Here is a 27,883-nt window from a genome sequence, read left to right on the forward strand (position 1 = left end):
AGAGAAGCTGATGTAAGTAACGAGTATCCAGGACATCACAGGCATCCCTCCTGCCACCAGATAGACAGGAACCCCACAGGTAGAAGGTCATTCCTGGACATGACCTTGGTCACTACTGCGACCCTGCACTGATCCAGCAATTACAACTCTCTTGCAAGGAGTCTAGCTAATACCCATTCTGCAAAGCCTTTTATTAACACACTTGCGACAACGATCAGTTTCCTGAAGTTCATGTAGAGAACTAAAAGGGTGCTGTTTGGAAGGAAATTTTCTCTTTCCTTTGTGTTGCAGGGCACTCAGGAGCCTGCTGGCACACGAGAGGGCTTTCAGATCACTCTCTGCCAAGCGTTACTTCAGGAATCTCTGCAGAGATTTCCTTACTTCGATTTTGGGAAATTGCAGGACAGAAGCTTCTACAGAAAGCTTCTAGAAAGCTGGAAGACTTGAGCATGGCCTGTGCCCCTGAAAAAACACATTTCTCAAAAATTCCTCAAAAGCTGTTTATGAAGTAATGCTTTTAGGGATTAAGAGGCCCATTCTTATTTGTCTTTCAAGTATGAATTCAGCCATGACCCAGATGAAAGGCCTTGTGGTAGCTGACGCCAGATGACGGGGACTGTCCAGCTAACTCATGGCACAAGCATTCACTGAGTCTGCGAGTTTTGAACCCAGTATATGTGAACACGTGACTTGCAGTACATAATACAGAGCAGGTGCTTACATAGTGTTTGTGTTTCAAATCGAGTTTCTGCTGTGTGTCAGTAGCCATATAATAACACAGATAGGTAACCCAGGCATCATATTTACAATGTCCCAGGTACTATTCTCAGTACTGGATACACATGAATGTGTCTCCTCCCCTCCACAGCCTTGTGAGAGGAGCACTACAGGCTGAGCATCCTTCATCTGAAATGCCTGGGACCAGAGTGCTTCAGATTTCAGATTTTTTCAGATTTTGGAATATTTGTATTATATACCAGTTGAGCACCCCAAATTTGCAAATCCGAAATCCAAAATGCTCCCATGAGCATTTTCTTTGAGCTCAAAACTCTCCAGTATTGGAGCATTTCAGATTTTGGATTTTCAGATTTGGGATGTTCAACCTGTATTTTTCACTTCTCCTTTGGGAAGATAAGGAATCTGAGACACAGAGCTGTAAGAGACTTTTTCAAGCTCACACCACTGGCACGTGGTGCTGTCAGGACAGAAAGCCAGGCAGCTGGCCCAGAGCCCATCTCCTAACCACTACTTTATTCCAATTCTTAGTGTAGAAAATACGAAGATCGTATCAATACCTCCATCACATGTTGAAAGACTGTACTGGGGGAGAAGAGAAGACATGGAATGAATATTGGGTTACTGCTAAGGATGTATCAGACATATGTATACCTCATCGGTGAACCCTTGCAGCCATCCCGAGAAGTTTCACTAACAGCAGAGAACTCTGGAGTTGAGAAACACATCCCACAGCTGCACAGAACCTGGCAGAGCTGCTGAATCTGCTAGACTTCACGGTGTCTGTGTTTGCTTCCTCTTCCTGGCCACACAGCTGGGCCACACGCCCAGTCCCTTGCATCTGGATGGGGCCATATGACTACTTCTCAGCTGAGTGTGAGAGGAAGTGATGCATGTCACCTCTGCCAGGGCATTAAGAGTTCATAGTCTGCTTCAAGATCACTCCCTTTCCTTGTCAGCTGACCATATGCAGAGGAAACAGTGAGGACTCTGAAACCCTAGGGGACAGTGGAGCCACTCCACTGAAGGAGCCAGGTCCTTGAATGGTTTCAGATGGTTACATGAATGAGAAATGAACTTTTACTGTGTTAAGCCACTGAGATTCAAGGCTCTTTTGTTATAGCAGCTAATTTACCCTAACACAGTCAACCTGACTCCAAATCCCATGCCATGACAATTGCACTGTGACATGGGCTTCAAGAGGGTGGGAAGATCTAGGCCAAGTCATAAAGGGTGGGAAGGCTTAGAGATGGGGCCTTCACCCAGAGCTTTCCTTTCATGTTTTGGGGGAACTTGTAAGGTTCCGTTTGAAGGAAACATTCTGCAATAAAAACGTTCTGCAATAAAAAGTGATAGCTGTTCTCTAGGCCCACTTTGGGCCATCTCCTTCATGGGTTTCTGTTTTACTTTTCCATTGAGCCTACATCCAAGAGGCCCATTCCTGTATCTTTCAATCTGACTCTACATATCTGCTTCCTTACCACTGGGGGCCCAACCCATTTTCTATATACAAGTTCTGCTGCCCAGACCTTCAAGTAGCTCAGGATCTCATGGAGACAACAGCTGAGTAAATGTAAAATTATAACTTGGGGTGAGAAGTACTGTGATTGCAGGGAGCCAAGAAAGGCCATGAGAGCCCACATGTAACCCACATCCCGTGAGCAAAAGGGACAGGTGGGGTGGGCTTGGGTTGGGGGACTGCAGATGGAAGGAACAGAACTCTCAAAGGCACAGAAGCTAGCGGCCATGCGTTGACACACAGGAGCTGTAAGTGACTAAGTGGGGTTGAAGTGTGGCCCCCGGCAGGAGAGACAGGAGAGCTGGGCAGGGGCCGGTCGTGCCTGGCTTTGACTGCAGGTAAGGAGTCTGAGCTTGATCCCGTGGGCACCAGGGAATCAACAGTTCTAACTTGTTGTTTAGAACATGCATTGTAGGTGCAGTGTGCAGGCTATTTCAGAGAGTTTAGACCAAAGGAGGCTCCCATGATTGGTACAGGATGATGATGAGGTTGATGCAATTTTCCATGAGTTCATCAAGGAGTATTTATATTTTAACCAGTACTAACTAGAGCCTAAACTGCAAAGAAATGAATACGAGGCCACCTGGTTAAAGGGAAGGAGACTGAACGAAGAATCCAGAGTCCTGAGTTCAAGACTTGCTTGTACCATGAGTTCTCCTGTGAACTTTGGCGACCTTCAGCAAGCGGCTCTGCCTCTCAATGCCGTGTTCTCGGTGGTTGGGGGCCCTTGGAATCCACTTTATTCTACTCTCAGCTCTGTCACTTTTCTGCTGGGTGATCTTGAATAAGTTACTTAACCTCTCTGTGCCTCAGGTTCCTCATCTGTTAAATTAGCACCCTCCTTAAAGAGTGACTGTGAGCATTTAATGTGAAAAGAAACATGGAGCACAGTGCTGGGTCTATAAGAAGCACACAAAACAGGGCCGGCCCGTGGCTCACTCGGGAGAGTGCGGTGCTGATAACACCAAGGCCCCGGGTTAGGATCCCATATACGGATGGCCGGTTCGCTCACTGGCTGAGCGTGGTGCTGCCAACACCAAGTCAAGGGTTAAGATCCCCTTACCGGTCATCTTTTAAAAAAAAAAAAAAGAAGCACACAAAACAAATCAGATGTTGGGGGGGTTGATATCACTATTTTTGTATTTTTAAAATAAAGGGCCTAGGCTAGTTTTTTATTCCTCAGGCCCAAGAATCCATAAGTAATTTACCATTATCTCCCAGCCTGAGAACTCAGGGCCAATCTTCTAGCAACAAATTGAACTCTGCAGTTGTCATCCAGGAAGACTAGCTTAGAGCACCTCCAAATGATGGCAGGAAATTGCCAGACAGAGGGAGGCAAATGTCCTTGTAGCCTGTTTTACAATGTTAATCCTCCTTACTGATTCACACAGAACTTGTCATGAATTTATCTAAAATTATTCTCAGGAGTGCTATAAAAACACACATAAACAGAACACTGTGGAGGGGCCAGAGTACACACATCGCTGAGCAACAGAGCAAGTCATGCCCGTAAGGCCTTAGAGATTTGTAAAGACAGTCTGCACCAGTGAACACACCGGCACAGCTAGAGAAACAGTACAGAGGTCCTTTCAAAAGCGCTTACCACCAAACCAGGCTCTTTAAGTAAGACCACACAAGGACAAAACTCTATAAGCCTAGAAGTGCCACCTAATGACTCCCCAAGCTAAGGCCTCCCGTGTAGAAAAGAGTTAACCCTGCAGTCCTGAGACTGCTCTCCCCAGAAGGACCTGCTTGCATTGATGCCTAGGCTGGCATCTGGGAGCTTGGATTTGAGGAGGGCTATCACCATTCCCAGAGCTGATAAGAGTGGCCTCAGAATACCTAAACTGTTTCTGTAAACAGGATGGTTTATGCTGTGTCAGTGCGGTCTATACCCACTTTCCTTCTAGGAGTCTGGCTTTCTTTGCATGCCAAGCAGAAGGTGCCTTTGTGACCAGCCCCCAATAAAATTCTGGACTCTGATGAGTTTCCTTGGTAGACAAATTTCACAGGAGTTCTCCCAACTCGTTGTTGGGGGAATTAAGTGAGTCCTATGTGACTCCACTGGGTGAGACTCTGGGGGCTCGCCCCTGGTCTCCTCTCATCTACGCCGTGTGCCTTTTCCCTTTGCTAGTTTTGCTTTGTGTCCTGTGGCCATGATAAGTCATAGCTGTGAGGACACCTCCGTGCCTGTGCTGAGTCCTGTGAGTCATCCTGTGAATCATCAGACCTGGGGCTGGCTTTGGGGACCCAGACACACCTCCCATGACTTAAGGAAATATCCAGCTCCCGTTTCACCTGGACTTGGTAGTTGGTCTCCAGGTTTGTGGTGGCTTTTCTCTCTTCACTGTGTGATTCCCCTAGAGGAGTTTGGCCGACTGACTGGGTGAGAAAGAGGCCCCTGTACTGCTAGACACCTCGGGACCTTTTGCTTCTGCCTCTGGCTTATAGAATAAAAACAGAACACAAGGAAGTACGCACATCAATTGCAAGCAATAGTCAGGAGAGTGAGCCTCCAGAGCCTCCTAGATTCCTCTTCAACTGCCTTTGCCAGGGGGACCAGCCCAACCCTTGCGTTTAATTATATAGAACATGAAGAAAGTAAGTTTCATTTTCTGTTTGGCCCCAGGAAAAAGCAGGGAAGGGGGTGCACTTCCAATATCCTTCTTATTCAACCTCAGTCAATCCTGAGCCTCTCTCCTACTAGAAACTTCTTTTGAGAGATTGCATAGCTCTGTTTACAGGGAGACAGTGCATTTGAGCAGATCTGAGACAACGTTTCCCACTCCTTTCAGCATATCCTCTGGTTGGCCAGAATGAAAAGGGCAAGTGTTCTCAGTACCAGTCAAATTATTTATGGCTGATAAAAATTAGGCTTGAGGCAGCAGGGGCTTTCAAAGGGCATCTGATCCAACAAAAATTCAGGGTGGTGGTTTTGAGCCCTGATTCTGGAATAACTCATTTGTACAACAGGAATAAGGACCCTTCACTTGCATATGGGGCTGCTGGGAGGATTAAATAAAATTTATGAAGTCCCTAGCATGACGTTAGCATGTAGTAGCTGCCCGGTAATTCTCAGTGTCATTCCCCTGTGGGTCAGAGACATGACGTTTCTAGTCTTATTCATGTGGGTTTGTTCATAGCAGCAGTCCCACTGCAACATGCTCCCTCCAAGTTTTCCCTACCTGCCACTTTGCTGGGTTCACTGTCCCCAGCTCTCTGACTGCAGCAACCAGTGCCCCCACCCCACTAAGCAGAGCTTCCCTACGCCATGATGGGCCTGTGGTCCTTTCTCCATCAGGTTCAGCAAAAGTAGTTTTCCCAGAGGAACTTTATGAAATGAGAAAATTCTGAATGGAAGATGCAAGTTGTCCAGCTCTGATAACCTCTGACCTCCAGGGGACGGAGCAGGGCGAGTTGTCACCCACAGGCCGGAACACCCAGACGCCAGTACCCAGGCCTGGAAAGGCCCTGTCTTCCTGTCAGTCAGCAGCTCTGCCAGCTGCGATTACAACCAAACCAAGCCAATGACTCACAGCTCACAATCTAAACAGCGCAGCAGCCTCTTCTACTAGAGAAAGATGAGCCATGGACCAGGAGGCCTGTATTAGGAAGATGAGACAGTCACATGGTGCAGTGCCACACAGCTAGCAGAAATCCTGGCGGAAGGGAATTTCAATAACATAGAAAGAAGCTTACAATAGAAGTATTAAGCCAAAAAAAAAAAAAAAAAAAAAAAAAGGCTATAAAACAGCGTAAACAGACAACCTCTGGAAGAGTGGATTTAGATGAAGCATTAAAAGCGGCCTCTGGGTGGAGCCCAGGTTTTGACTTCGCCTTCAGACCCGAGCACAATTCCTCAGCCCAGTAGCCTTGGCCGTTACTCAGGCTCTCTTGTATTTGCAAAATGGGGTTATTCTCACAATATCTGCCATGCAGGGTTGGTATACAAACGAGAGATTAGTCCCTGACTCATAGAAGGTGATTCATACTAGCAGTCTTATTACTGAATTTCTGTGCTGTTTTCTTTTTCTAATAGAAGCTGTTGCTTTTATAACGACTGAGATAAGGCAGGGCAAAAGCAAGAGGGAAGGAAAAAAGAGTGGGGAGAAAAGAGACTCTGGGGTTCTGGGGTACACATTTCACCAGCTCAGTGCCTACTGCTTCTGCAGTGACAAAACGCACTGGGTCCTCCCGTAATCTCAGCCCTACCCAACAAAGACGCCAAACCCTGCCATGCCTCCTCTCAACCCATCCAGAGCCGATGTTTTCCACATGGTCTACGCTCATCACTCTGTCCCGGTTTCCTTGAGAACAGGCCTCAGGCCACTCAGAAGCACCCCGGCTAGGGGTAGGAACAGTCCGGGCTTCCAGAACAGTCTGCTTCTACTGCAGCGTGGATGGAATTAGTTAAAAGCACCAGCACTCGCCTCTGGGTTCTCTGTCTGTGGGTTCATTTGAATCTTTTCTTTAACCAGCTTCTGACATGTGCAGCTAATTGGGGCAGATCTACCCCTGTAGAGAGAGATGCTGGTTTTACTTTTCATCACCATTTGTTTACTCGCCCTTAGGGAAAGAGCAGAGGGAAGGAATTGATAGAATACACCATTTCTGCTGGGAAATTTATGGGGAGTCAAATTAACTGCTCTACAGAAACCCTGAGCTTAAATACTAACATCAGGGGGTGAGATTCTGTGTCTGCCCTTTCTAAAGAAGACAAAAACATTGCCAACTCAGAAACCACTGGAAAGGTGAGGAATTCATCATAAAAGTCAAACCATTCACTGTTATTTTTGTGGATGCTGGTGTTGTTTTGAATAAGTCCTAGTTCCTATGGGGTGGGAGCAGGGGCAATAAGTTAGATCCCCAGAGCTAAGTTCTCATTCATTCTTTCTCACTCCTCCTTTCTTTCATCTACTAATTCATTTAACAAACATTTCTGAGTATTTTATGTTTCTCATATACATTTAATGTACAGTTGCACAATAAAGAATTTGGCCAGCCTTTGTCTCTCATTCTTGGAAGGTAGCCTCTAAGTCCTCAGGACTTCCTGAGTGACAGGAGTGTCTCTGTTATTCATGGTGGGCCTCTCAGACCACAGCTGATGGCATAGCTAATGAGATAACTCAGGATAGGTCCAGCCATGTCAAGAAGACAAACCATGGGATAGAGGGTTGGGGCTTTGAGCCAAGCAATATCAGCCCAACATCCAGGGAGGAGAGGGGACTGGACATTGAGCTCTACTTTGTGGTCAATGATTTGATAAATCATGCCTACACAATGAAACCCAAATAAAACCTCTGGACACCAAAGCTTGGGTGAGCTTTCTTGGTAGAAAACACTGTGTGCAGTGTTACACATCAATGTGTTGGGGGGGAGGGGGAGAGGTAATGCAGCCTGACTCCGTGAAAAGAAAACACCAGAAGCTTTGCACCTGGAACCCTCCCAAACCTCCCCCAATGTATCTCTTCTTTTGGCTTGCTCTTATTTGTCATCTTTTTGCTATAATAAAATTGTAATTGTAAGTATAGCACTTTCCTGAGTTCTGTGAGTCATTCTAGCAAATTATCAAACCCAAGGGGGTAGTGGAAACCCCCAAATTTGTAACCAGATGTTCAGCAGTGTGGGTGGCCCTGGTGTCTGAAGTGAGGGCAGTCTTGCAGAGTACTGTGCACTTAAACTGCGAAGTTTGATCTAACTCTGGGTAGTCAGTGTCTGAAGTCATTGCAAGCCTCCTGTGCACCAGGGACTCTGCTAGACACCAGGAAAACAGAAATGATCGTTGTCATTTGAAGCGACACTTTGCCCTACAGAATCCTGTCTGCTGTACCTTTGCCAGTCACTTCCGCAAATTATGGGCCAAGAACTGTGCAGACAGATGCTGAGCATTCAGTCTCTGTCCTTGGAATGAGCTCTAAACTGCCCCTCCCCCCCACATTCCTCTCCAGTCTTCCAACCACGGCATTCCCTCTTTGCTCTCTAATCTCTATTCTCACTCATTCCGTCTATTCTGCACACTTATCTCAACCTGGTCCTTCTTGGTGACTCTTGTTAATGTCCACCCCCGGTGGCCATTCTGCCTAGGCTTAGTGTTCACTTAGGCTCATTGCAATGGGGGTTCATCCTACAGCCATGGGAGCTTCACGGGTCCCAGGTCAGGAATCCATCTGGGTCCATCTGTCCTCACCAGATGCTTCTTCCCATGGAGTGGTTGTCTTGAGCCCCATCTCCCCCTCGGCTTGGTTGTTATCCTTGGCTGGGCCCCTTTGATATGGAGTGTGGGCCCCGTATTGTCCACCCTGGCTCAGACCTTGCATTTCTTTGGAACACCGCTTCCAGAACCTTCCTGTAGACTGGTTCCTGACACTATCACCCACCCAGGTCTGTATCAGACCTGCCTGCACAAGGATGGGAACCAACCTCAGCTCCTCGAGAACAGCCCTTGGAGCTCAGAAACCCCCTGCCTCACTGCCTCTTGGGTGGGGTCCAGACACTGGGGTCCACAGGTACCAAGTGGACATTGCCCAACACGACTCTGGCAATCTTGGATTATTCCAGCAGTACTAGTGAAGCAGGTTCCAGGCAGAGCAACATTCTCCTACTAAAGGTCAAGGCTTAAAATGACATAAACCATTTTGCCATTTGCCAGGTTTCTGATGTGCATCTTTAGCCTGCATGCATGACTTCTTGAAAATCCAGGCAATTGTCATGTTACATTTGATTGGTATGCAAATTAGCCCTGGATTTTGTGCAGTCTTTTACAAAGGTATCAGAGTGCTATAGATAGATAAGTAAATAGGTAGATGGGTGGACAGACAGATGATAGATAGGTAGATAGATTGACAGAGGTAGAGAGACAGACAGAACTATGCCAATTAGAGTTAGTCATGGGAAACAGAAGACAAAGGCCTAGAAAATCAGCAATAGTGGACAAAAGAGGAGAAAATATAGGGAAACACACGTCTGTAGGAAGATTTCTCTCCCGTGTTAGATGTTACACAGCATAGGCCGTGGATTAAATGTTCAGCCAGCCAGCCCTCTGCCCAGAGGTCTAATGACACCAGGCTCCTATAGGAGTCCCCCCCCCCTTTCCTAGAACCTCTAGCACAAGGCTTAGCCAACAATTCCCAGCCCACCACCTGGTTTTGTAAATAAAGTTTTATTGGAACACAGACTCACCCATCAGTTACATATTGTCTATGACTGCTTTCTCTCTACAAAGGCAGAGTCAAATGGTTGTGACAAAGACCATATGGCCTGTAAAGTCAAAAGTATTCAAGATCTAAACCTTTAATGAAAGAGTTTGCTGATCAGCCTAGTGGGGCAGAAAGAAGGGATACTTGGGCATTAGACAGACCCGAGTTTAAGTCTCCATCTGTGTAACGTGCTAGAATTTTTGCACTCAACAATTTTACATTTTTACATTTACAGTTGTGAGGACAGACTCACAGCTGGAGGTTTGATTGGGAGTAAAGAGACCTGGGGGACTTGCCTTAGAACTACATTTGCTAAAAAAAAGAAAAGAAAAAAGAAAAGAAAAGAGAAGAAAAAAAAAAACTTTAAAAAATCTCAAGTTTATCCACTTACTCATTTAGCAAATATTTACGATACATTCTTACTATGTGCCAGATGCTGTTCTAGAAGCTGGCACTGCAGAAGCACCTAAAGTCTGTGTCTTCGAGGGGCTTAAATTCTAAAATGGGGAAAGGGATGGACAAGAAGCAAATAAACATACGCGGGCACTTTAAAAAGTGCATGGAAAAACGTAATTAAAAGATAATATGAATCTTCCCGTGAATTTTTTGAAGACCCCTTGTATAATATCTCAGGTGGTGTGAAATACGGTAAGAAATAAATTTGGGCGGGGGCTAGAGAATGATGGAGAGGTGTTTTTTGGATGAGTGGATCAGGGAAGACATCCCTTAGGAGGGGCTATCTGAGCAGAGGCGCGGCAGGCCCACAGGGCCCGGCACTGCAGGGTGCCTTTGAGGGCAGCAGTCCGGGGAGACGGGGTGGGGGTGGGGAGGGGGAAATGCTGGGCCACGAGAACAGAGTGGTCGCCAGGAGCCAGACGCCGGGACGTGTAGGTCACAGAGGTGCCGACGGTTTTTTTTTTTTTTTTAATTATTTTTTAAAATTTTATTTTATTTTGTCAATATACAATGTGGTTGATTATTGTGGCCCATTACCGAAACCTCCCTCCCCCCTCCCTCTCCCCCCTCCCACCCAACAATGTCCTTTCTGTTTGCTTGTCGTATCAACTTCAAGGAATTGTAATTGTGTCTTCTTCCCTCTCCCACCCCGGTTGTTTGTGTATTTATTTATTTATTTTTAGCTCCCACAAATAAGTGAGAACATGTGATATTTCTCTTTCTGTGCCTGACTCGTTTCACTTAATATAATTCTCTCTAGGTCCATCCATGTCATTGCAAATGGCAGTATTTCATTCGTTTTTATAGCTGAGTAGTATTCCATTATGTAGATGTACCACATTTTCCGTATCCACTCATCTGATGATGGACATTTGGGTTGGTTCCAACTCTTGGCTATTGTAAAGAGTGCTGCGATAAACATTGGGAAACAGGTATACCTTCGACTTGATGATTTCCATTCCTCTGGGTATATTCCCAGCAGTGGGATAGCTGGGTCATATGGTAGATCTATCTGCAATTGTTAGAGGAACCTCCATACCATTTTCCATAGAGGCTGCACCATTTTGCAGTCCCACCAACAGTATATGAGAGTTCCTTTTTCTCCACAACCTCGCCAGCACTTATCATTCACAGTCTTTTGGATTTTAGCCATCCTAACTGGGGTGACATGGTATCTCAGTGTGGTTTTGATTTGCATTTCTCGAATGCTGAGTGATGTTGAGCATTTTTTCATATGTCTGTTGGCCATTCGTTTATCTTCTTTGAGAAATGCCTATTTAGCTCTTTTGCCCATTTTTTAATTGGGTTACTTGTTTTTATGTTTGTAGATGACATGATCCTATATATCGAATAGCCTAAAGCCTCCACAAAAAACCTCCTAGAGTTGATAAATGATTTCAGCAAAGTTGCAGGATATAAAATCAACACACAAAAATCAGTAGAATTTCTATTCTCCAATAGTGAACATGCAGAAAGAGAAATCAAGAAAGCTTGCCCATTTACAATAGCCACCCCAAAAATAAAATACTTAGGAACAGAGTTAACCAAGGATGTGAAAAATCTCTATAATGAGAACTACAAACCACTGCTGAGAGAAATTAAAGAGGACACAAGAAGATGGAAAGATATCCCATGCTCTTGGATTGGAAGAATCAACATTGTGAAAATGTCCATACAACCCAAAGTGATCTACAAATTCAATGCAATCCCCATTAAAATTCCAATGACATTTTTCTCAGAAATGGAAAAAACTATCTAGACATTTATATGGAATAACAAAAGACCATGCATAGCCAAAGCAATTCTGAGCAAAATAATAATAATAATAATAAAGTGTGGATGGTTTACCAGGTGTGACAGGCAGCCATGGTGGGTTTTGAGCAGAGGCTCAATATAATCTGCCTTGATTTGTCAAAGATCCCTCTGGCCTTTGGGTGGAGAATAAACTGTAGGAGTCAGGGTGGAAATGGGGACAGCAGTTAGAAGACCCCGCTGTGGGCCAAACTAGAGACTGACCGGGGTCAGCTGCTGGGGGTACAAGTCATATGATCAGTGCAACACCACAGCACGGAAACCCCCAAGGGTCAAGAGCTAAGACAGTAAGGATTTCCTGCTAGCTCATGTGAAGTCTAGTGTGTGTTGGACGGTCCTTTGCCAGTCTGGACCTATGCTGGGGGAGGAAGCACTGAAGACCCTGTGGGATGCCATCCAGGGCCAGGCTGTGAGGGGCTTACAATCACTTCTGCTCACATCCCGTCTGCCAGAACTGGTCAAGGACCCTTTGTGGTTGCACAAAACATGGGGGTGTTCTCTTCCTGATGGGGTACGACTGATAGTGAGATTCTGGGAAGTCTTTGAAAGTAGAGTGCAACTGGGACACATTGACCTCCCTTGGCCTCAGTTTCCTCATCTATAAAAAGGGAGTTAGTTGTGGCTTCCTGGCAGGATTGTAATTAAATGTGTGTGCAGTCCCTAACAAGTGCCAGCTGCACAGTTGGTGCCCAGAGGTGGGAGCTATTTTCATTATCAGCATTCCAGAAAGTTTGCAAATATCTGAGGAGAAAGAAGCAGGAAGTATTTTTAAGGTCACGGCTGGGTGGCAGCCAGGGACCATGACAGCTACTGAGTGGGTTACTCAGTGGTGAAATACTGCCTTCCCTGCTGTAAGCAGCATGGCCTTGAGTGCCCCTCTGTGCCCCTGTCACTTGGACCCCCAGTTATCCAGTAACTGAAGGGGAACAGGGGCCTCAGGAGCCTGTGCCAGTGCTAAAGCCAGCATCCCTCTGACAGGGCAGTGTTCATGCTATAACTTATTTCTAACAGCACCCTTGGTGGCAGCCCCTGGCTGTCATCTCTCTGGGCAGACACCCCCAGCCCCCAATATCTGCATCTCTTCCATTCCCAGGGATTTCTGTTCCTCATTGAGAACCCAGCACCCCAGATGAAGTCTTGGGCTCTCACCAGGCCTGGCCTGTCCAGCCTGTGCTAGATCCTACTCCTTGGAGTCTCTGCTCCATCTCAGTCTCCCTGATCCTGGGGCTGTCTGGCTCACCCATCCCTGCGCCCACTGTGAGGAGAAGAGAGAATTCAGAGTGACTGCAGGATCCTGGGCTGAGCTCCTCCAACCTCACATGTCCTTTCATTCTCACAGCTATTTCAGGGAGACGGGCACCGCTGCTGTGCAGAGGCCCAATGTGATGGAGCTGGGATTCTCAGACAGGCTGTCCAGCTCCAGTTCAAAGCGGTTTTGCCCTGGGAGGGCTTCCCAGGGTGAGCCTCCACCTCCACCTGCCTCCCGCGCTCACAGCCTAGACGGTGCTCCTGGCCTGACCTCTGCAACCTTTCTCGAGCTGGCCCCAGATCCCCTTTCCAGCCTTTGCCCCTCTGCCCCCTTGGACCCCACACCCAGCCACCCCTAGGTCTTCACCGTTCCCAGAAAATGCCCTGCTCTCTCTCTCTCAAGCCCCAGCAAGAGCCCTCGGACTTCTCCAGGGAGAATAAAACCCTCCTGTGGCCTGTGTTCATGGCTCAAGCAGTTGTCTCCCCCTGTCTGGTAATGATTACCTGGGCATCTGTCTCTGCTGCTGGCCTGGGGTCTTTGAGGACATGGTATGTGTCCTGCTCATCTTTCTGCCCCAGCACCTGACCACATGACACACACAAGGTAAACACCACCAGTGAAGGCCGCTGAAGGACTGACTGCATGCCTGCCCCTCTCTGTTCTTTGAAGATGCACGAGTAAAACATTAGGACCTTTAGGCAGAGCAAGAGAGGGGCTTACATGACCCGAAGCCCCCTAGGGAGGGTGCTGACCTAGCTAATAGCAAGGCTTTCTCTGTTGGATCCTGTTCTTTATGGGAGGGAGGGGTTAAGGGCAGGATTCAGGCAATTGCAGGTTCCTGGTTGTAAAACCATCTCGACATCGTCAAACTTGTCCTGGAGTCCCTGGAGCTGCTGTATGTAAACCCAGCAGTCGTCTGGGTGATGGGTATGGCGAGTAAACAGCCCACTCGGCTTGTCATGGATCCTCTTGACCCTCCGCATATCCATTCTCTGCCTTAGGTGACCATGCCAAGTCTCCTCACCACTGGACTTTGGGGGCCTGGCATTGGTGGTCAGTGAGGGGAATGGAAAGGGCCTGGGTCTTGGATTCACACAGATCTGGGTTTGAATTCCAGCGTAGCCACCTCCTATCTGTGTGATCTTGGGCAAGTTGCTTCAACTCTGAGCCTGTTTCCTCATCCATGAAATGGAGGTGACATCAATACCTAACTACTGTGGACTGAACTATGTCACGTCCAAAGTTTGTGTATCAAAACCCTAACCCTTGGTGTGGTGGTATGCAGAGGTGGGGCCTGTGGGAGGTGACCAGGGTTAGATGAGGTCATAGGGGACCTCAGGGTGGGACTAGTGCCCTTGCAGGAGACACAGAGAGCTTGCTCACTCTCTCACTGCCATGTGTGGACAGCAAGAAGGAGACCATCTGCAAGCCAGAAAGAGTCACCAGACACCAAAACAGGTGGCACTTTGTGGGTGTCCAACTTCTAGATGCGTGGGAAAATAAATGTCTGTTGTGGAAGCCACCTGTCAGTGGTCTTTTCTTATGGCCACCTGAGCAGACTAACACACTGACTCCTCAGTACTTCCACGAGAATGAATGCGCCCGGTGCGCAGCATTCTATGGCCGAGTTGACCAGCTAGGGATCACAACCCGTGCTTCCCGTTCCATGGCAGAGAGTAGACTCTAGGAAGTAGCTGCCCAGTGGGGGATGGCACGTCCCAGCCCCTGGATCAAGGCATTCAAGGCTCTTACTTCAGGCTCCTCTAAAGTATGTCCTATTATGAACCATGGTTCCCGACGCCCAAGGACACTGGGCTGAAAATGCCTCATGTTGTCACAGTGACTGAACAGCATGCTGGGCACACTGACCACAAAAGTGGAGCCACAATGCTCCAAACAGGAAGTCCCACGGTGCAAAACTGGCTGACACAGAAAGAGATCCCATTAAAAATGACTAAAACTGTGTCTGACGACCAGGAAACCAGAAGCTTGTCCGGGTCATACTCTGGCTCCCACTTATTGTGTGACTGTGAGCAAGTCAGTAATCGGGGTGCCTCAGTTTCCTTGCCTGTAAAATGGGGATGATGATGATATATACCTCATAGGGTCGTCATGAGGATGCACTGAGCTAATTAATGTATGGAAAATGCTGGAGGAGGGGCTGGCACCTCATATGTGCTTTTTTCATGTGTGTTGTTACTGAGGCTGTCATTATGTGTATTACTCATATTAAGAAATTTAATGGCCACCCTGGCTGTTTAGGTCTTCAGAAATCCCCTCCTCTCCTAAAACGGAAGGATGGCATTTTAAATGTTCTCTGTTCAATTCATCATTGTCTCTTCCAATAAATACCTCTAAGCTCAGGCCTCTCCTGTCCTTCCCACTAACACCAAAGTTGTTTTTCTAAAAGATGGCAAGTTGTATCACTCCCTTTCATGAACCTGCCATGGCTCCCCAGTGCCCATACACTAAAATCCCACTCCTGAGCTTGAGATCCAAGGCCCTCTTTTCCTGACTCCACCTTCTTTTCCACCTGTTTTTCCATCTCTTCTCCCCACTCCTCTGGGCACCAACACACCCCTACTAGCTGTTTCCAGCATGCCACCATCTTGGCACAGCCAGGTCTTTGCAGGTGCGTCAGTTTCCTGCGTCATCCTCTGACACCTACAGAAATCCCATCCATCCTTCATGGCTCAGCTCAAATTCTGCCTCCTCCAGGTTGCCTTCCCTGACTGTCATCATTGAACACGTGGTGGGCACTCCATAAGTATTTGTTGAACGAATGAATGAAGGAATGGATTGCTCCTTCCACATACTCCCACGGTCACTGCTTGTACCCTTATCATCCCATCCCAGTTCAAGTCTCTCATGTCTCTCTGCTCCATAAGCCACGAAGGCAAAGGTGATCCACCCTCTCAGTGGCTGATCATTCAAGATGAAGCAAGAGTTCAAATTCTAAGTCCTTTTTCAAAGACAAATATGGACAAGTCAGATCCCTATCTTGGGATGACATGACAAAAACAAAATCAAGGATCATCAATTGCTGCAAGTGCCTGTAGAAGCCATCTAGGCCCCCTGGTTTTCAAACTATTTTTGGCATCAGAATGAATTTTTCAAGTGAACTTAGACACAGAACCTAAAAATGTCAAAGAGTTAACAGAATTTAAAAAAAAAAAAAAAAAGATCTGTCTCAGTACAAATGGAGCCCTGATCCCTGTGGCACCTCTGCAAAATCCTAGGGTTCCTGGGATCCCTTTGAGACGCACTGGCTGAGGCTCCCCCTGAATTTTGCAGGCAGGATGCTGGGCCTCAAATAAGGAAAAGCCTGAAAAGCATCCGAGGCTGTTCCCAGCCTGAATTCTGTCTGCCCCGTGCTGCTCCCAAACACGTCTTGCGCTCCAATCACCTGGAGCTACCTGCATTTCCCCAAATGCTTCCTGCATCTCAGGCTTCCGTGCCCTCCCTCCACCTTCAAGACTTGGCTCAGGGATCACCTCCTCCAGGAAGTCTTCCCTCACACCTCCATCCTGCCCTTACCCCTAGGGTGGAGGTAGATCAAAGTAGAAGCCACCACCCAGGAATGGGGTAGCACCTGAGCTTAACACCCTAGGCAGGAGGAAACCAAACCTTCACCTGCAAACCAGCAGCACGGTGTGAAGGGGGCCTGGGAAACCGTACCTGGATCTGATCTCAGAATAAAACAAAGATAGTTCTTATCCAATACATACCTGCGCAGCCTTTGCTTGTGACCCAAGACCCACAAAAAGAGCAAATCAAGAAAATGTGCAAGTTTCTATGTATAAGGCCCCTCCTGCTCCTTTCCCTGGCATTAGAGGCCCTCCGGATCCCACCCCCGGGGACCTCTGAAGCCCCCTGTCGCCCAACATTATCCCAGGACACCCACAGTCCATTCAGAAGGAACTGAGACCCCCCCCGACCCCCCCCCCGCAGTGTTTCCCCCATCTCCCCCCCGGAGGGCGCGGCTGGTGTCACTCTCTTTGTTCCTTCCCCCGACCCTCTCCCCCCACCCCCCCACCCCCCCACCCCCCCACCCCCGTGCACAGCACAGGGTCTGCGTCTGCGAGGTGGGGAAGCCGAGCCCAGGCGGCCGCCCTGGGGCTCCGCGTGGCCGCAGCGCCCTCTGCCGGCGGCGGCGGGGCGGGCACTCACCGGGGCGGGCGCGTTCACCACCGACAGGCTGTAGCCGTAGAGGAAGGAGGAGCCCAAGGCGCCCGCGAGGGAGGCCGCGAGCAGCGGGCGGGTCCAGGCCTGGAGGGAGAGGACGGCACGTCAGAGCGGCGCGGACGCGGCCCGCACCGTCCCCTGGGCTGGGGAGGCCGCCGCAGAGAGCTCGCCCGGGTCCGCGGACCGCACGCAGCCTCTGCAGCAGGTGTCCCGTCAGCGGCCACACGCTGCTGTTTGTTTGACCTGGGTTTGGCTGGAGTCTGGCCCCGGACAGGAGGAAAAAGCAAAGACTAAGTCGTGGCAGCAGGAGCCGGCTCCTGTGGAGTGCTGTCTGCAGGCGTGCTTCTGGGCGGTTCCTCCAGGAGTCCTTACATCAGGACCCTTGCATTCTTTCACAGGAGAACGGGATGCACGGAGCTGCCCCTTGTGCTGCCTGGGACGGGGACTGGAGCCCAGGTGGTCTGGTTCCAGTGCCCACGTAGTCACCACTGCACCACACTGCCTCTCCCCTGCTGACCCCTCACCTGGGGGCGGCATGCAGGGGCCTGAGACAGACACGTGCACGCACACACACACATGCACACACACGCATGCACACACACGCATGCACACACACGCATGCACACACTGTTTCAGGCTGAGGCTGGTCTGAGCACTTTAGGACAAGGACCTGCAGACAGAGAGACAGAGCTTGGCACTGAGAACAAGGCTTCTGCCTCCATGTGGTCCTGCCCTGTGGCCCCAGCCAAGGATGACCATGGCCACAATAAGGCCTTGGAGCAGAGACATATGGGCCACATAGCAAAGGCTGACCATCTGGTACCGACCAGGAGCAGGAGGGGCTGCCATCCTAGGCTGGCCAAGGGAATGTGGGCTGGATGGAGGGGACCAGGTGCCCAGCAAGGTACTTTTTCTGCCATCATTTAGCATACAGTCGTGTGCCACATGACATTTCGTTCAAACATGAACCGCATATATAACAGCAGTCCCATAAGATAATAATGGAACTGAAAAGTTTATATTGCCTTGTGGTGTTGCAGCCAGTGTATTGTTGTAACGCGACTCATTACTCATGTGTTTGTCGTGATACCAGTGTAAACAAACCTATTGCAAAATACGTTGAAGAGTGCCTGGCTTGCTCGTTGGGTGACCCACCCAAAGATAGGAAGCCAAACTTTTGACACATTAGGTCTGACCCCAAGTGAAAGGGTTGATGTCTACTTTAGAATTCTTTCATTTTTAAATGATTCCCACCCGTCCCCATGGCAACATAATAGTCAATAACAGTTAGCTAACACTCGCTGAGTGCTTACTGATTGCCAGGCACAATCCTTACCTGTAATTAAATTTTCATAACTTTGTGGGGTGGCATTATTCTAATCCTCATTTAACAGATGAGAAAATGAGACACAGAGAGACTTAATAACATAATTAGAGGGCCCACGCTCATGCAACTAGTGACTGGTGTAGATAATAGGCAAGTTTATTGCTGTTCCCTTTCATAATGTACTTTGCACAACGATGAAATCGCTTAACGATGCATTTGTCTGAATTGTATCCCTGTTGTTAAGCGGCGCATGACTGTATTTGTGCGTGTGTGGATCTGTGTGTGTGTTTTCTCGGTGCCAGGCCTGACAAAGTGCCAGGGATACAGCATGAATAAGACAGACAAGGTCCACAGCTCTGGGACCTGGTCAGTTGAACAGTTTGGAAGGGGTTGCAGGTTTCTGACAGCCAGTTCCCTGCTCTGCTCACCTTCTCAGCCTTTCTACCTGGACTCCAGTACCGGATGGCTCCATCACTCAGATGTGGGAGCCTGAGCAAGTTACTTGCCTCTCCTGGGTCTCAGCTTGCCCACCTGTAAAATGGGATCTTAACAATAGCACCGGATGCATAGGTTGTTGAGAAGTTGATATATCGTTGGATGTGGACATGTGGAGTGCTGCGTGCACGTAGCAAGTGCTCAGAAAGACTTTTACTCTTTTCGTTTCTCTCTCTCCACTCCCTTCTGATCCAGCCATTGCCTGTATAAACATGCCAAGGTCACTATGTCACCCACCTGAAGTCCTCCCTCTTAGATACTCTTTCATATCTACGACCCATTGCCAATGTCTCCTCCTCTAAAGAGACTCTCTGAAAGCTGCGCCTTCTCATTTTTACATTTCTCTCTCTGATTCAACCTTGTCTGATGCCCTGCTCTACCACTGCTACTTATAACTGTGTAACCTTTGGACGGTTATATGGCCACTCTGTGACTCAATTTCCTCATCCTTAGAATGGGGATGGTCACAGAGGCCACCTTGTAGGTTGTTACGCACAAGAAGGGAGTTAAAACAGGTGCAGTCCTCAGAAGAGATCCTGGCACATGGCAGGTGCCCACGAGTGTCAGTGGAAGAGTCTGGACAGAGGGCGGGGGTCTTCCTTTTTGAAGGCAGAGGCCTTGCTTCTTGCTGTCTATCTGGGCACCTAGCCTGCTGCAGAGGAGTTGCTCAGTAGATGCTGGTGATCAGATGCAGGGTGAGAGGGGGAGTTTATAAGCAGGGTGAGAGGGGATGGGCATTGCCAAGTGAAGTGTGGGACCAGAATATTTTTCCGCAGGAAGAGAAGCTGCATTCTCCATCACCTTTTTGTAAAAAACTCTTCCTCTGGGTCTCAGCTCAGATGCCACATCCTCTCAGCCACCAGACTGTGCTGGGCGTCTTTTCTGAGCCCTGTGTCTACTTTGTTCCCAGCCCCTATCACCTTAGAGGACACAGATTCTTCCCTTGTCTGCACCCCATCAGATGGAGAGCTCCTTGTGTGAGGGGACCCTGCCACAAGGTGGAGAGGGCAGGTGGAAGCCGTCTCCTCCTGCCTCAGCCTCTCTCCCTGAAGCCCCCTGCCCCTGCCTGGCTCACCTGTGCCTGCTACCTCCTCCCCACTGTCTCCAGGGGCACAGGTTGCCCATGGACTGACAGGGGCGAAGGGGAAGGGGAGAACAAAGGCCCCACCCAGCAGGTGAGAGGCAGTTCTGCATGTGACCTTGTTCCATGTGCACAGCCAGGCAGCCGGAGATGCGGTCAAGCTGGTGGATGGATGCACGGAGGCTCGGAGGCTCGGAGGCTCGGAGAGCTGGAGCACCGTGCCGAGCTCACGCTCACCGAGAAGCATGATTCTGACTCAAAGCTGAGCTACAGCAGCTGCCAGGCCAGGGCTGAGCACCGTCCCGCACACCCGGATGCCCCACAGCCCCCCGGCCACACGCAGGCTGCTTTTCCCATTTACCTTTCTCCTCCCATCTGGCACGCTGTGTCCTGAGTGGTGACAGTCGAGCGGCTCCCTCCCCGGCCCCAGAGGCCCAGGGCAGCTCCCATCTCCTGTGAGGGGAGTGAAGCTCAGTTCCTTGGAGTCCATGCTTTGTGACAGCCCTGGTGACCCAGCTGACCGCTCAGCCCTAGAGGCTCCAGATTCTGTCAGGCATGTCCGTGAATGAGGTGGCAAAGTCCTCGGGAAAGAGGGCGGGAGCGCCGGGACAGGAAATGTGGCCATGTGACTGTGCCTAAACAGGAAATGGGGTAACACTTTCTCCCTGCTGCCGTGTCATTACAGCGACCAACCGAAAAGTCCTGAAGCGGCAATCTGTCCTCTCAGGGTTCACCACCCAGGAGGTGAACTTTTTTATTTTTATTTTTTGGCATCTTTTTATTTTTCTCTCTTAACAAGGCCAACATTCCTGGAGGGGGTGACAGGCATAAACCCAGGACGTCTTCCTAATGATGGGGACAGAACTTTGCCTTAGAAGCCTGGGCGGCATTCCAACCCTGACTTTCCACTTTTTAACTGAGTCCTCTGGCAAGTCAGTTTATTTCTCTGAGCTACCACTTGTATCAGTGCAGAAGTGGATATGGACCCTGCCTGATTGCCCATGGAGTTGTTCTGAGGCTCACATGGAAAACACACAGCACTGGCAGCCGTGGAAAGATGCACGGCTCCCCTGTGGCTCTAGAACAAAAGGGGAGGCTGTGGGTTTGGAAGAAAAAGAATTTGCCTTTTGGTCATTACTTTATCCTGCTCATCAGCACTGACTGAGGGATGCCTCTGGCGTGCCAGCCCTGGGCTGGCTCAGGGAGAACTTAAGGAGACAAGGATCTCATACACAACAGGACGTCATGAGAATTAATTCACTGCAAGACTGACTTGCCCCAGGTGTCGGGGATGCACCTTCAATCGTGGTTGGGGCAGGCTGCCTCTGCCGTTTGCTCCCAGAGGCCATGAGCAGGCGCAGAGGTGGGGTCAGGACAGAGGCATGCTTGGGGAATGCAGACCGCCTAGAAGGCAAGGGCAGGGCTCAAGACCACAAGAAAGAGACAGAGAAGCCAGCAAACTGGGTTTAATGGGAAGCATGCATTAAAATAAAAGATGTGGAGAACTGCAGACAGGCTGGGAACCTGAAAGTTCAAATGCACTGGAAACATCCGGCCCTGCAAAGCACAGCAGTGGGGAAACGGCTGCTCAAAGCAGACAAGGAACCAAAGCTTTCAGAAACAAAAACCAGCCCTCAATAGTCGGGCTGGGGACGTACTGAGCACCGAGTCATTCTGTGCGATGATCAGTCTGCACAATCATCAGTCAGGGGTACCTCTGGGAGAACCGGCTACCTCCTGGGTTGGTTTGCAGCCGTTCGGCCTGCTTTTCCCGCTGAGCTGTAGGCCCAGAGGAGGATTCTAACAGGGAAACACCCAATTACAACATGACATGTGAATGGCAGCGGGTCCCCAGGACAGTGCAGACGAGGCACCCACCAACCTCGACTGGATCACAAAGGCTTTCTGGAAAAGGGAGTTTCTGAGCAGACTCCCCAGGATGAGTAGGCCCAGGGCATGTGCAGGTGGGGGTGGCAGGGAGGCCATGGGGCCCAGGCCACCGTGTGGACGCCTGGTGTACATGGGGAAGCAGAATGGCCAAGCGTGGTTGGGGTCTGAAGTGCAGGAGGGGGCCAGAGGAGGGACAGGGACAGCCGCATCCCTGTGCAGTGAAGACCCCCCCCAGTCCATGCCACCCCGATGAGGACTTTATATTCATCCTCTCATTTCCTCTTCTTCACCCCATTGCCTCGACTTTTTTCGGTGCATCCTGCCTGGTCTCCTCATCTGTAGCAGGGGTCTCACCACATCTTGCTAAAACTGTACATTGGATCAGGTGACCCCTGTTTTCCCCCATTTAAAATTGTTCCATGACTCCCTGCTGAGATCGAAAACTCAAAAGGTACCAGGAGCCAGGCTGTCACCACAAATGCACAACCTCAGCTGAGCATAAAGGAAGAGGAAGGGTGGCAGGTCCCTCCCTGAACCAGGTGGCAGCTCACCAGGGCTCCCCATTATCCAGAGCTCCCTCCTGACCCTCATCTCCTGTACATGTCTGCACTGCTTTCTCCAGTGCGTTCACATCGTGATACCTTCCCATCAGCCTTCAGAGGAGCTGCTAGTCGTACATTATGGGGAAGAATCAAAGTGCAGGGAGAGCGTGGCTTCGTCCACCTCCAAATCCACACAATTATCCCATCCCACCTGGCCTATGGCCCTGTGCTCTTGAAAACTAACTCCTATCATGGATGTGGTCACGAACCAAACGCTCCTGGGTGTTCTTGGCTGGGGAACGTTCAGCCTGTGCTGATTCCTCCTGCTCCTTCGTTCACACACACACTCATCCACCCACATTCACTGAGCTCCTCCTCACCATGCTCAGGCCCTTCCTCCCCACTCCCCTAAACTTTGCTCATCCTTCCCCGCTTGTCCCCCCTCCAGATCCTCCCAGACGCCTCCCTTGACCTCTGGCTGCCCTGCCCTCCCCTCTGCACAGGAGCTCACTGAGGACAGGGACTGTGTGTCTTACAGGCTGAATTGTGTCCCCCAGATTCCATGTTGAAGTCCTATCTCCCAGTACTTCAGAATGTGACTATATTTGGAGACAGGGTCTTTAAAGAGGTGATTAAGGTAAAATGAGGTCATTAGGGTGGGCGCTAATCAAATATGCCTGGTATCCTTATAAAAGGAGGCATTTAGGACACAGACACGCACAGAGGAAAGACCATGTGAAGACACAGGGAGAAGATGCCATCTGCAGGCTGGGACAGAGGCCTCAAAAGGAACCAGCCCTGCCGACACCTTGATCTCAGGCTTCCAGCCTCCAGCACTGTGAGACAATACATTTCTGTTGTTTAAGCTGCCCTGTCGGTTGTTTAAGCTGCTTGGTCATGGTGGCCCTTTCAGACTCATACAGTGCCCCAAGCCTCTTTGTATTCCTGAGGCCTTCCTCCTGCCTGGCTCAGGGAAGGGGCCTGATAGAAACTTCTAGAACTGAACTCGACCTGTCCTCTGGATGATTTCCCAAGGCTAGAGAGCTGGCTTGACCTAAGTGAAAACTAAGTGAAAGTTCTCTAGCAGGAAAGGGTTGAGAAAAAAGGGGAGTTTTCTGTTCAATACTATTTAAGCAGAATGTTTGAAATGACTACATCCTTCATTACATCAAATACCTAGACAGTGGATCCTTGACTCACCTAATACAAGCACCAAGAAAAAATGTCCACTTAGAGGGAATTGCTGTCTATTTCACATGATTCTTCCATGTCCCTGTGTGACCTCAGGCAAGTGGCTTCACCTCCCTGAAATGCCATTTTATACTTGTTTTTTTTTTAAAGATGACCGGTAAGGGGATCTTAACCCTTGACTTGGTGTTGTCAGCACCACGCTCACCCAGTGAGCTAACCGGCCATCCCTATATGGGATCCGAACCCTTGGCCTTGGTGTTATCAGCACCGCACTCTCCCGAGTGAGCCATGGGCCGGCACCTTGAAGCCAGTTTAAAGAAGGGGTTTGAGGAGTCCTAAGGAGGGAAAGACTTGGTAGCCACTGAGGACTTCCTGGAGGAAGGGGCAGGTAAAGTGGGGAATGCGTTTTGGTGTATCCTTAAGGGTGGTGACATAATCATCTTCAACATGGCTGTCCCCTCACTCTCAGTACCATCCAGATCATCGATCTCCTGAGCTTCATCCCACACACTGTACAATTCACCTTGCTTCTTGCCATGGCCCTGCTTCCAGCAGCTGCTCACGCTCCTCTCTGTCCGGCCTCACCTATGCCTTGCTTCCCCTGGGAGGAGGCCTGGGGAGGGTCAAGGGCGCTCTGCCGTGGGGTCACCAGAAAGCTCCTATAAGGGAGAGAGGAAGAAGCCAGGAGTGACTAATGTATTTTTTTCATTCACTCTCTGTTTCTGCTGGGTCCTTTTCACTGAGCTTCATGGTTTATTTTTCATATTTTAGACTTTCATTGTTCCCGAGGAAGAGAAAAAAGGAAGAAGACTTTAGACACTTCCTGTCACAGATGCGTGAGTCACAGGAGGTGGCCCCAAACAGCCTTTAAAAGGTTTACTTGAGGGGCCCTGGCAAGGACACCAGTGTGCAACACAGCAATGTCCTCACTAGGACCTCAGGTCCCCTCAGGGCCTGGGCACCGCCCTGCTCTTCTCTGGCCTCAGTTTCCCCATTATGAGATGTGGGGCTGGATTACACCTCTGCTGCCCACGTGTGCCTCATTGTTTATTAAATACAGTCTGCTCTCCAGAATGTTCTCATTCAGAAGGTAATTCTCATGATGGGCCACATTTTGGAAACACTAGACTGTCTCCAAGATGTGCAAATAAAATCAGTGCAAATTAAAACAAAGGGCCAATCTCACCTGTCAAATTAGAAACAATTACCAAAATTGTACCCCAAGTCACTGGCATGACAGGTAGAAAAGTGCACAGATTTTCTGGAGTTTGGAAATATGTTTTTAGAGCCATAAAAATATTTATGCCCTTTGGTCCAACTAATCCATTTATAAAAATGTATCCTAAAGCAGGAATAAAAATGTGCACAAAGATTTAAGTCCAAGACGGTCACTGTAGCATTTTTTTGTGTTTGAAAATGTTATTTACAATAGGAAAAAATATCTGGCAGGAAAGTTTGAATAAATTAGGGCACATCCATATGACAGAAGTGCATGTAGTCCTTAACAGGTATGTTGTACGAGAACGTTTGATGCCAGGAGGGAAATGCTTATAATAAATTCTTTCTTGACAAAAAAAAGAGAAAGATACATAAATATTCATTATTCAATATTAAGAGTTGTTGTACTTATCAATAGATTCACATTATTAAATAATATATGTACTTAAACTATGTCCATGTGTCTTTAAAATAAATTTAAAACATAATATTTACACATTAAATTATTTATTCAACAAATATTTATTAAGTCCCTGATATCCTAGGTTATGGGATACAACCCTGAGCAAGGTAGGCCTTGCCCTGCCCTTGTGGAGCTTACATTTTAGAAGAGACAATTTGGGGACAGTATTCAGACTGCTTACGGGTGTATGTAGGGTGAGGGGCTTGGAGAGCAGTGGAGACTGGGCTGCAGAGATGAGCAGGGGGCAGGCTCATATTTATGTGCACAGAGAAGAGACTGACAGGAAACAGAACAAAACATTAACAGCAGGTACCACTTGGCCTTGATAATTTAGCCAATTTGTATCTTATTTTTGTTTTCCTATAATTTTCCAGTTTTCTAAATGGAAAAATAAAACACTTCTATAACTAGGCAGGTTTTTTAAATGGCTTTAAGTTAAACAAATATTTTTTTGAAGATTAAGCCCTTAAGGTCTCAAGTGGCCAAGTAGAGTTAAAATCATGTTTGAATGCTCTACTTCTTGGGGCAGAAAATACAGTTCCGGAAGAATATACAGTTCTTACAGGATGATGGGCTCTGAGCTATTGATTTAGGCCCAGAGGTCATTTTAGCTGGCTGGACAAGAATATATGTTGGTGTATTAGTCCGTTTGTGTTGCTGTAACAGAAATACCTGAAACTGGGTAATTTATAAAGGACAGAGCTTTATCTGGCTTACAATTCTGGGACAGCTGCATTTGGCACAGGCCTCAAGCTGTTTCTACTCATGGTGGAAAGTGGCAGGCAGCAGTGGGTACAAGCAGATCACATGGCGAGAAGAAGCAAGCGAGCGAGCGAGAGAGAGAGAGAGAGAGGAGGTGCCAGGGTCCTATAAACAACCAGATCTCACGGGAACTAACAGAGTGAGAACTCACTCATTAATCCCTCCACCCCCAGGGAGAGCACTAATCCATTCATGAGGGATCTGCCCCCATGACTCGATCAGTTTCCAACCTGCCACATTGGGGATCAAATTTCCACATGAGTTTTGGAGGGAGCAACACATACAAACTCTGTCAGTTGGTGACCTGCTGTAGCCAAACTTTAGTGGGTGAGGTCCTGCCCTGAGGGGTTGACCCCACCTGCATCATCCTAGTACATACTTGAGGGACACTGCAGCCCTCTGGACCTCCGTTTTCCTGGAGCAGGGTGCATCTTCAGGCCTCTCTGCTGTTGCTTTGGCTGCCCCTTGGCCTAGACTGTCATTCCTCCTGTCTCTGTCTCACCTTTAAGGCTCACCTCCTCTGTTGGCTATTTGTTCCTTCTGGAAACCTCGATTCCTCCTCCTGTGCATCCCAGAGCACATTACATAAACCCAGCAGCAATCAGATTGTATAGGCTGACTGTTGTCTTCTTTATGTTCTTGCCAGTGACTGTGACCTATTTGTGGTAGTTAATTTTATGTGTCAACTTGTTTAGACTATGGTGGCCAGTTGTTTGGCCAAACATCTGAAGAACAGTCTAGATGTTACTGTGAAGGTATTTTTCAGATGTGATTAACATTTGCAATCATCCAACTGTAAGAAAAACAGATGGCCCACCAAAGCATGGGTGGGCTTCACCCAATCATTTAAGGACCTTAAGAAAAAAAGTTGAGGTTCCCTGAAGAGGAAGGAATTTGGCTTCGGGATTATAACATAGGAATTCTGCCCTTGTTTCCAGCCTTTGGACCAAGACTGAAACATTAATCTTATAGGAATTTCTAGCCACTGGCTTGTCCTATGGATTTGGGGTTTGCCAGACTTCAATTAGCTCAGCACTAAGCCAATTCCTCAAAATAAATCTAGATATATGGATAGACGGATGGATAGACAGATAGGATGTGTGTGTATGTATATATCCCATTGGTTCTGTTTCTCTGGATACACTCCTACACTCATGCTTGGGGGCTGTCACTTACTCATCTGTGTCCACAGTCTGACAGACTGCCTGGCCAGAGAGCTGCAAGTAAGCACAACAGGTGGGATGGGTGGAAGAGAGAGGAAGAGATGAGACTGAATGGGATCATATAGGATGGGGTGGGACAAAGGAAGCCAGAATGACCATGTCCACATCTACCACCCTGCCTCCCTCCAGGGGCTCATTCCTGTTTGAGTTTATGTGAATGGCTGTCACTGCATGACTCCAGGAACCACCATTCACACAGATAACATGGTAAATGTCCCCCTGGACTTATGCGACATGATGGCCCTGCAGGTTCCTAAGAATGAAGATGGTCTCCAAACAATTAAGCAAAAGCCAGGATTTTAAAAGATGTGAGCAGCTCTCTGCTCCACCATTTCATGATGTGATACTCTGCCATCGCTGTCACTGCCACCAAGTCTCTCACCAGATGTGTTCCCTGGACTTTGGACTCCTAGCTTCTGAAACTGATGCTAGGTTCATAAAAGCAAGCTCATATTTTGAAAGGTACTTCATTTGAAAAGTAAATAAAACTGCACATCCAGGCCACCCACAGAGCCAGACTGGAGCCTGGGATCCTGAGA

At 48.6% G+C, this 27,883-nt stretch overlaps 1 protein-coding gene across 1 annotated transcript in view; it reads right to left on the reverse strand.

The window, feature by feature from the left end:
* SLC2A9 (solute carrier family 2 member 9) overlaps positions 1 to 20,557 on the reverse strand; it is a 207,109-nt gene extending 186,552 nt beyond the window's left edge. The window contains exons 1-2 of the mRNA XM_063108514.1: positions 20,417 to 20,557; positions 17,138 to 17,236 (exon numbers count right to left, since the gene is read on the reverse strand). Of these exons, the coding sequence (XP_062964584.1) occupies positions 17,138 to 17,236; positions 20,417 to 20,545 (228 nt within the window). The 5' untranslated portion in view covers positions 20,546 to 20,557. The remainder of the gene's footprint in view (positions 1 to 17,137; positions 17,237 to 20,416) is intronic.
* Between the last annotated feature and the right edge of the window lie 7,326 nt (positions 20,558 to 27,883).

This window comes from Cynocephalus volans, chromosome 9 (assembly GCF_027409185.1).
Source record: "Cynocephalus volans isolate mCynVol1 chromosome 9, mCynVol1.pri, whole genome shotgun sequence".
Lineage (NCBI taxonomy): Eukaryota > Metazoa > Chordata > Mammalia > Dermoptera > Cynocephalidae > Cynocephalus > Cynocephalus volans.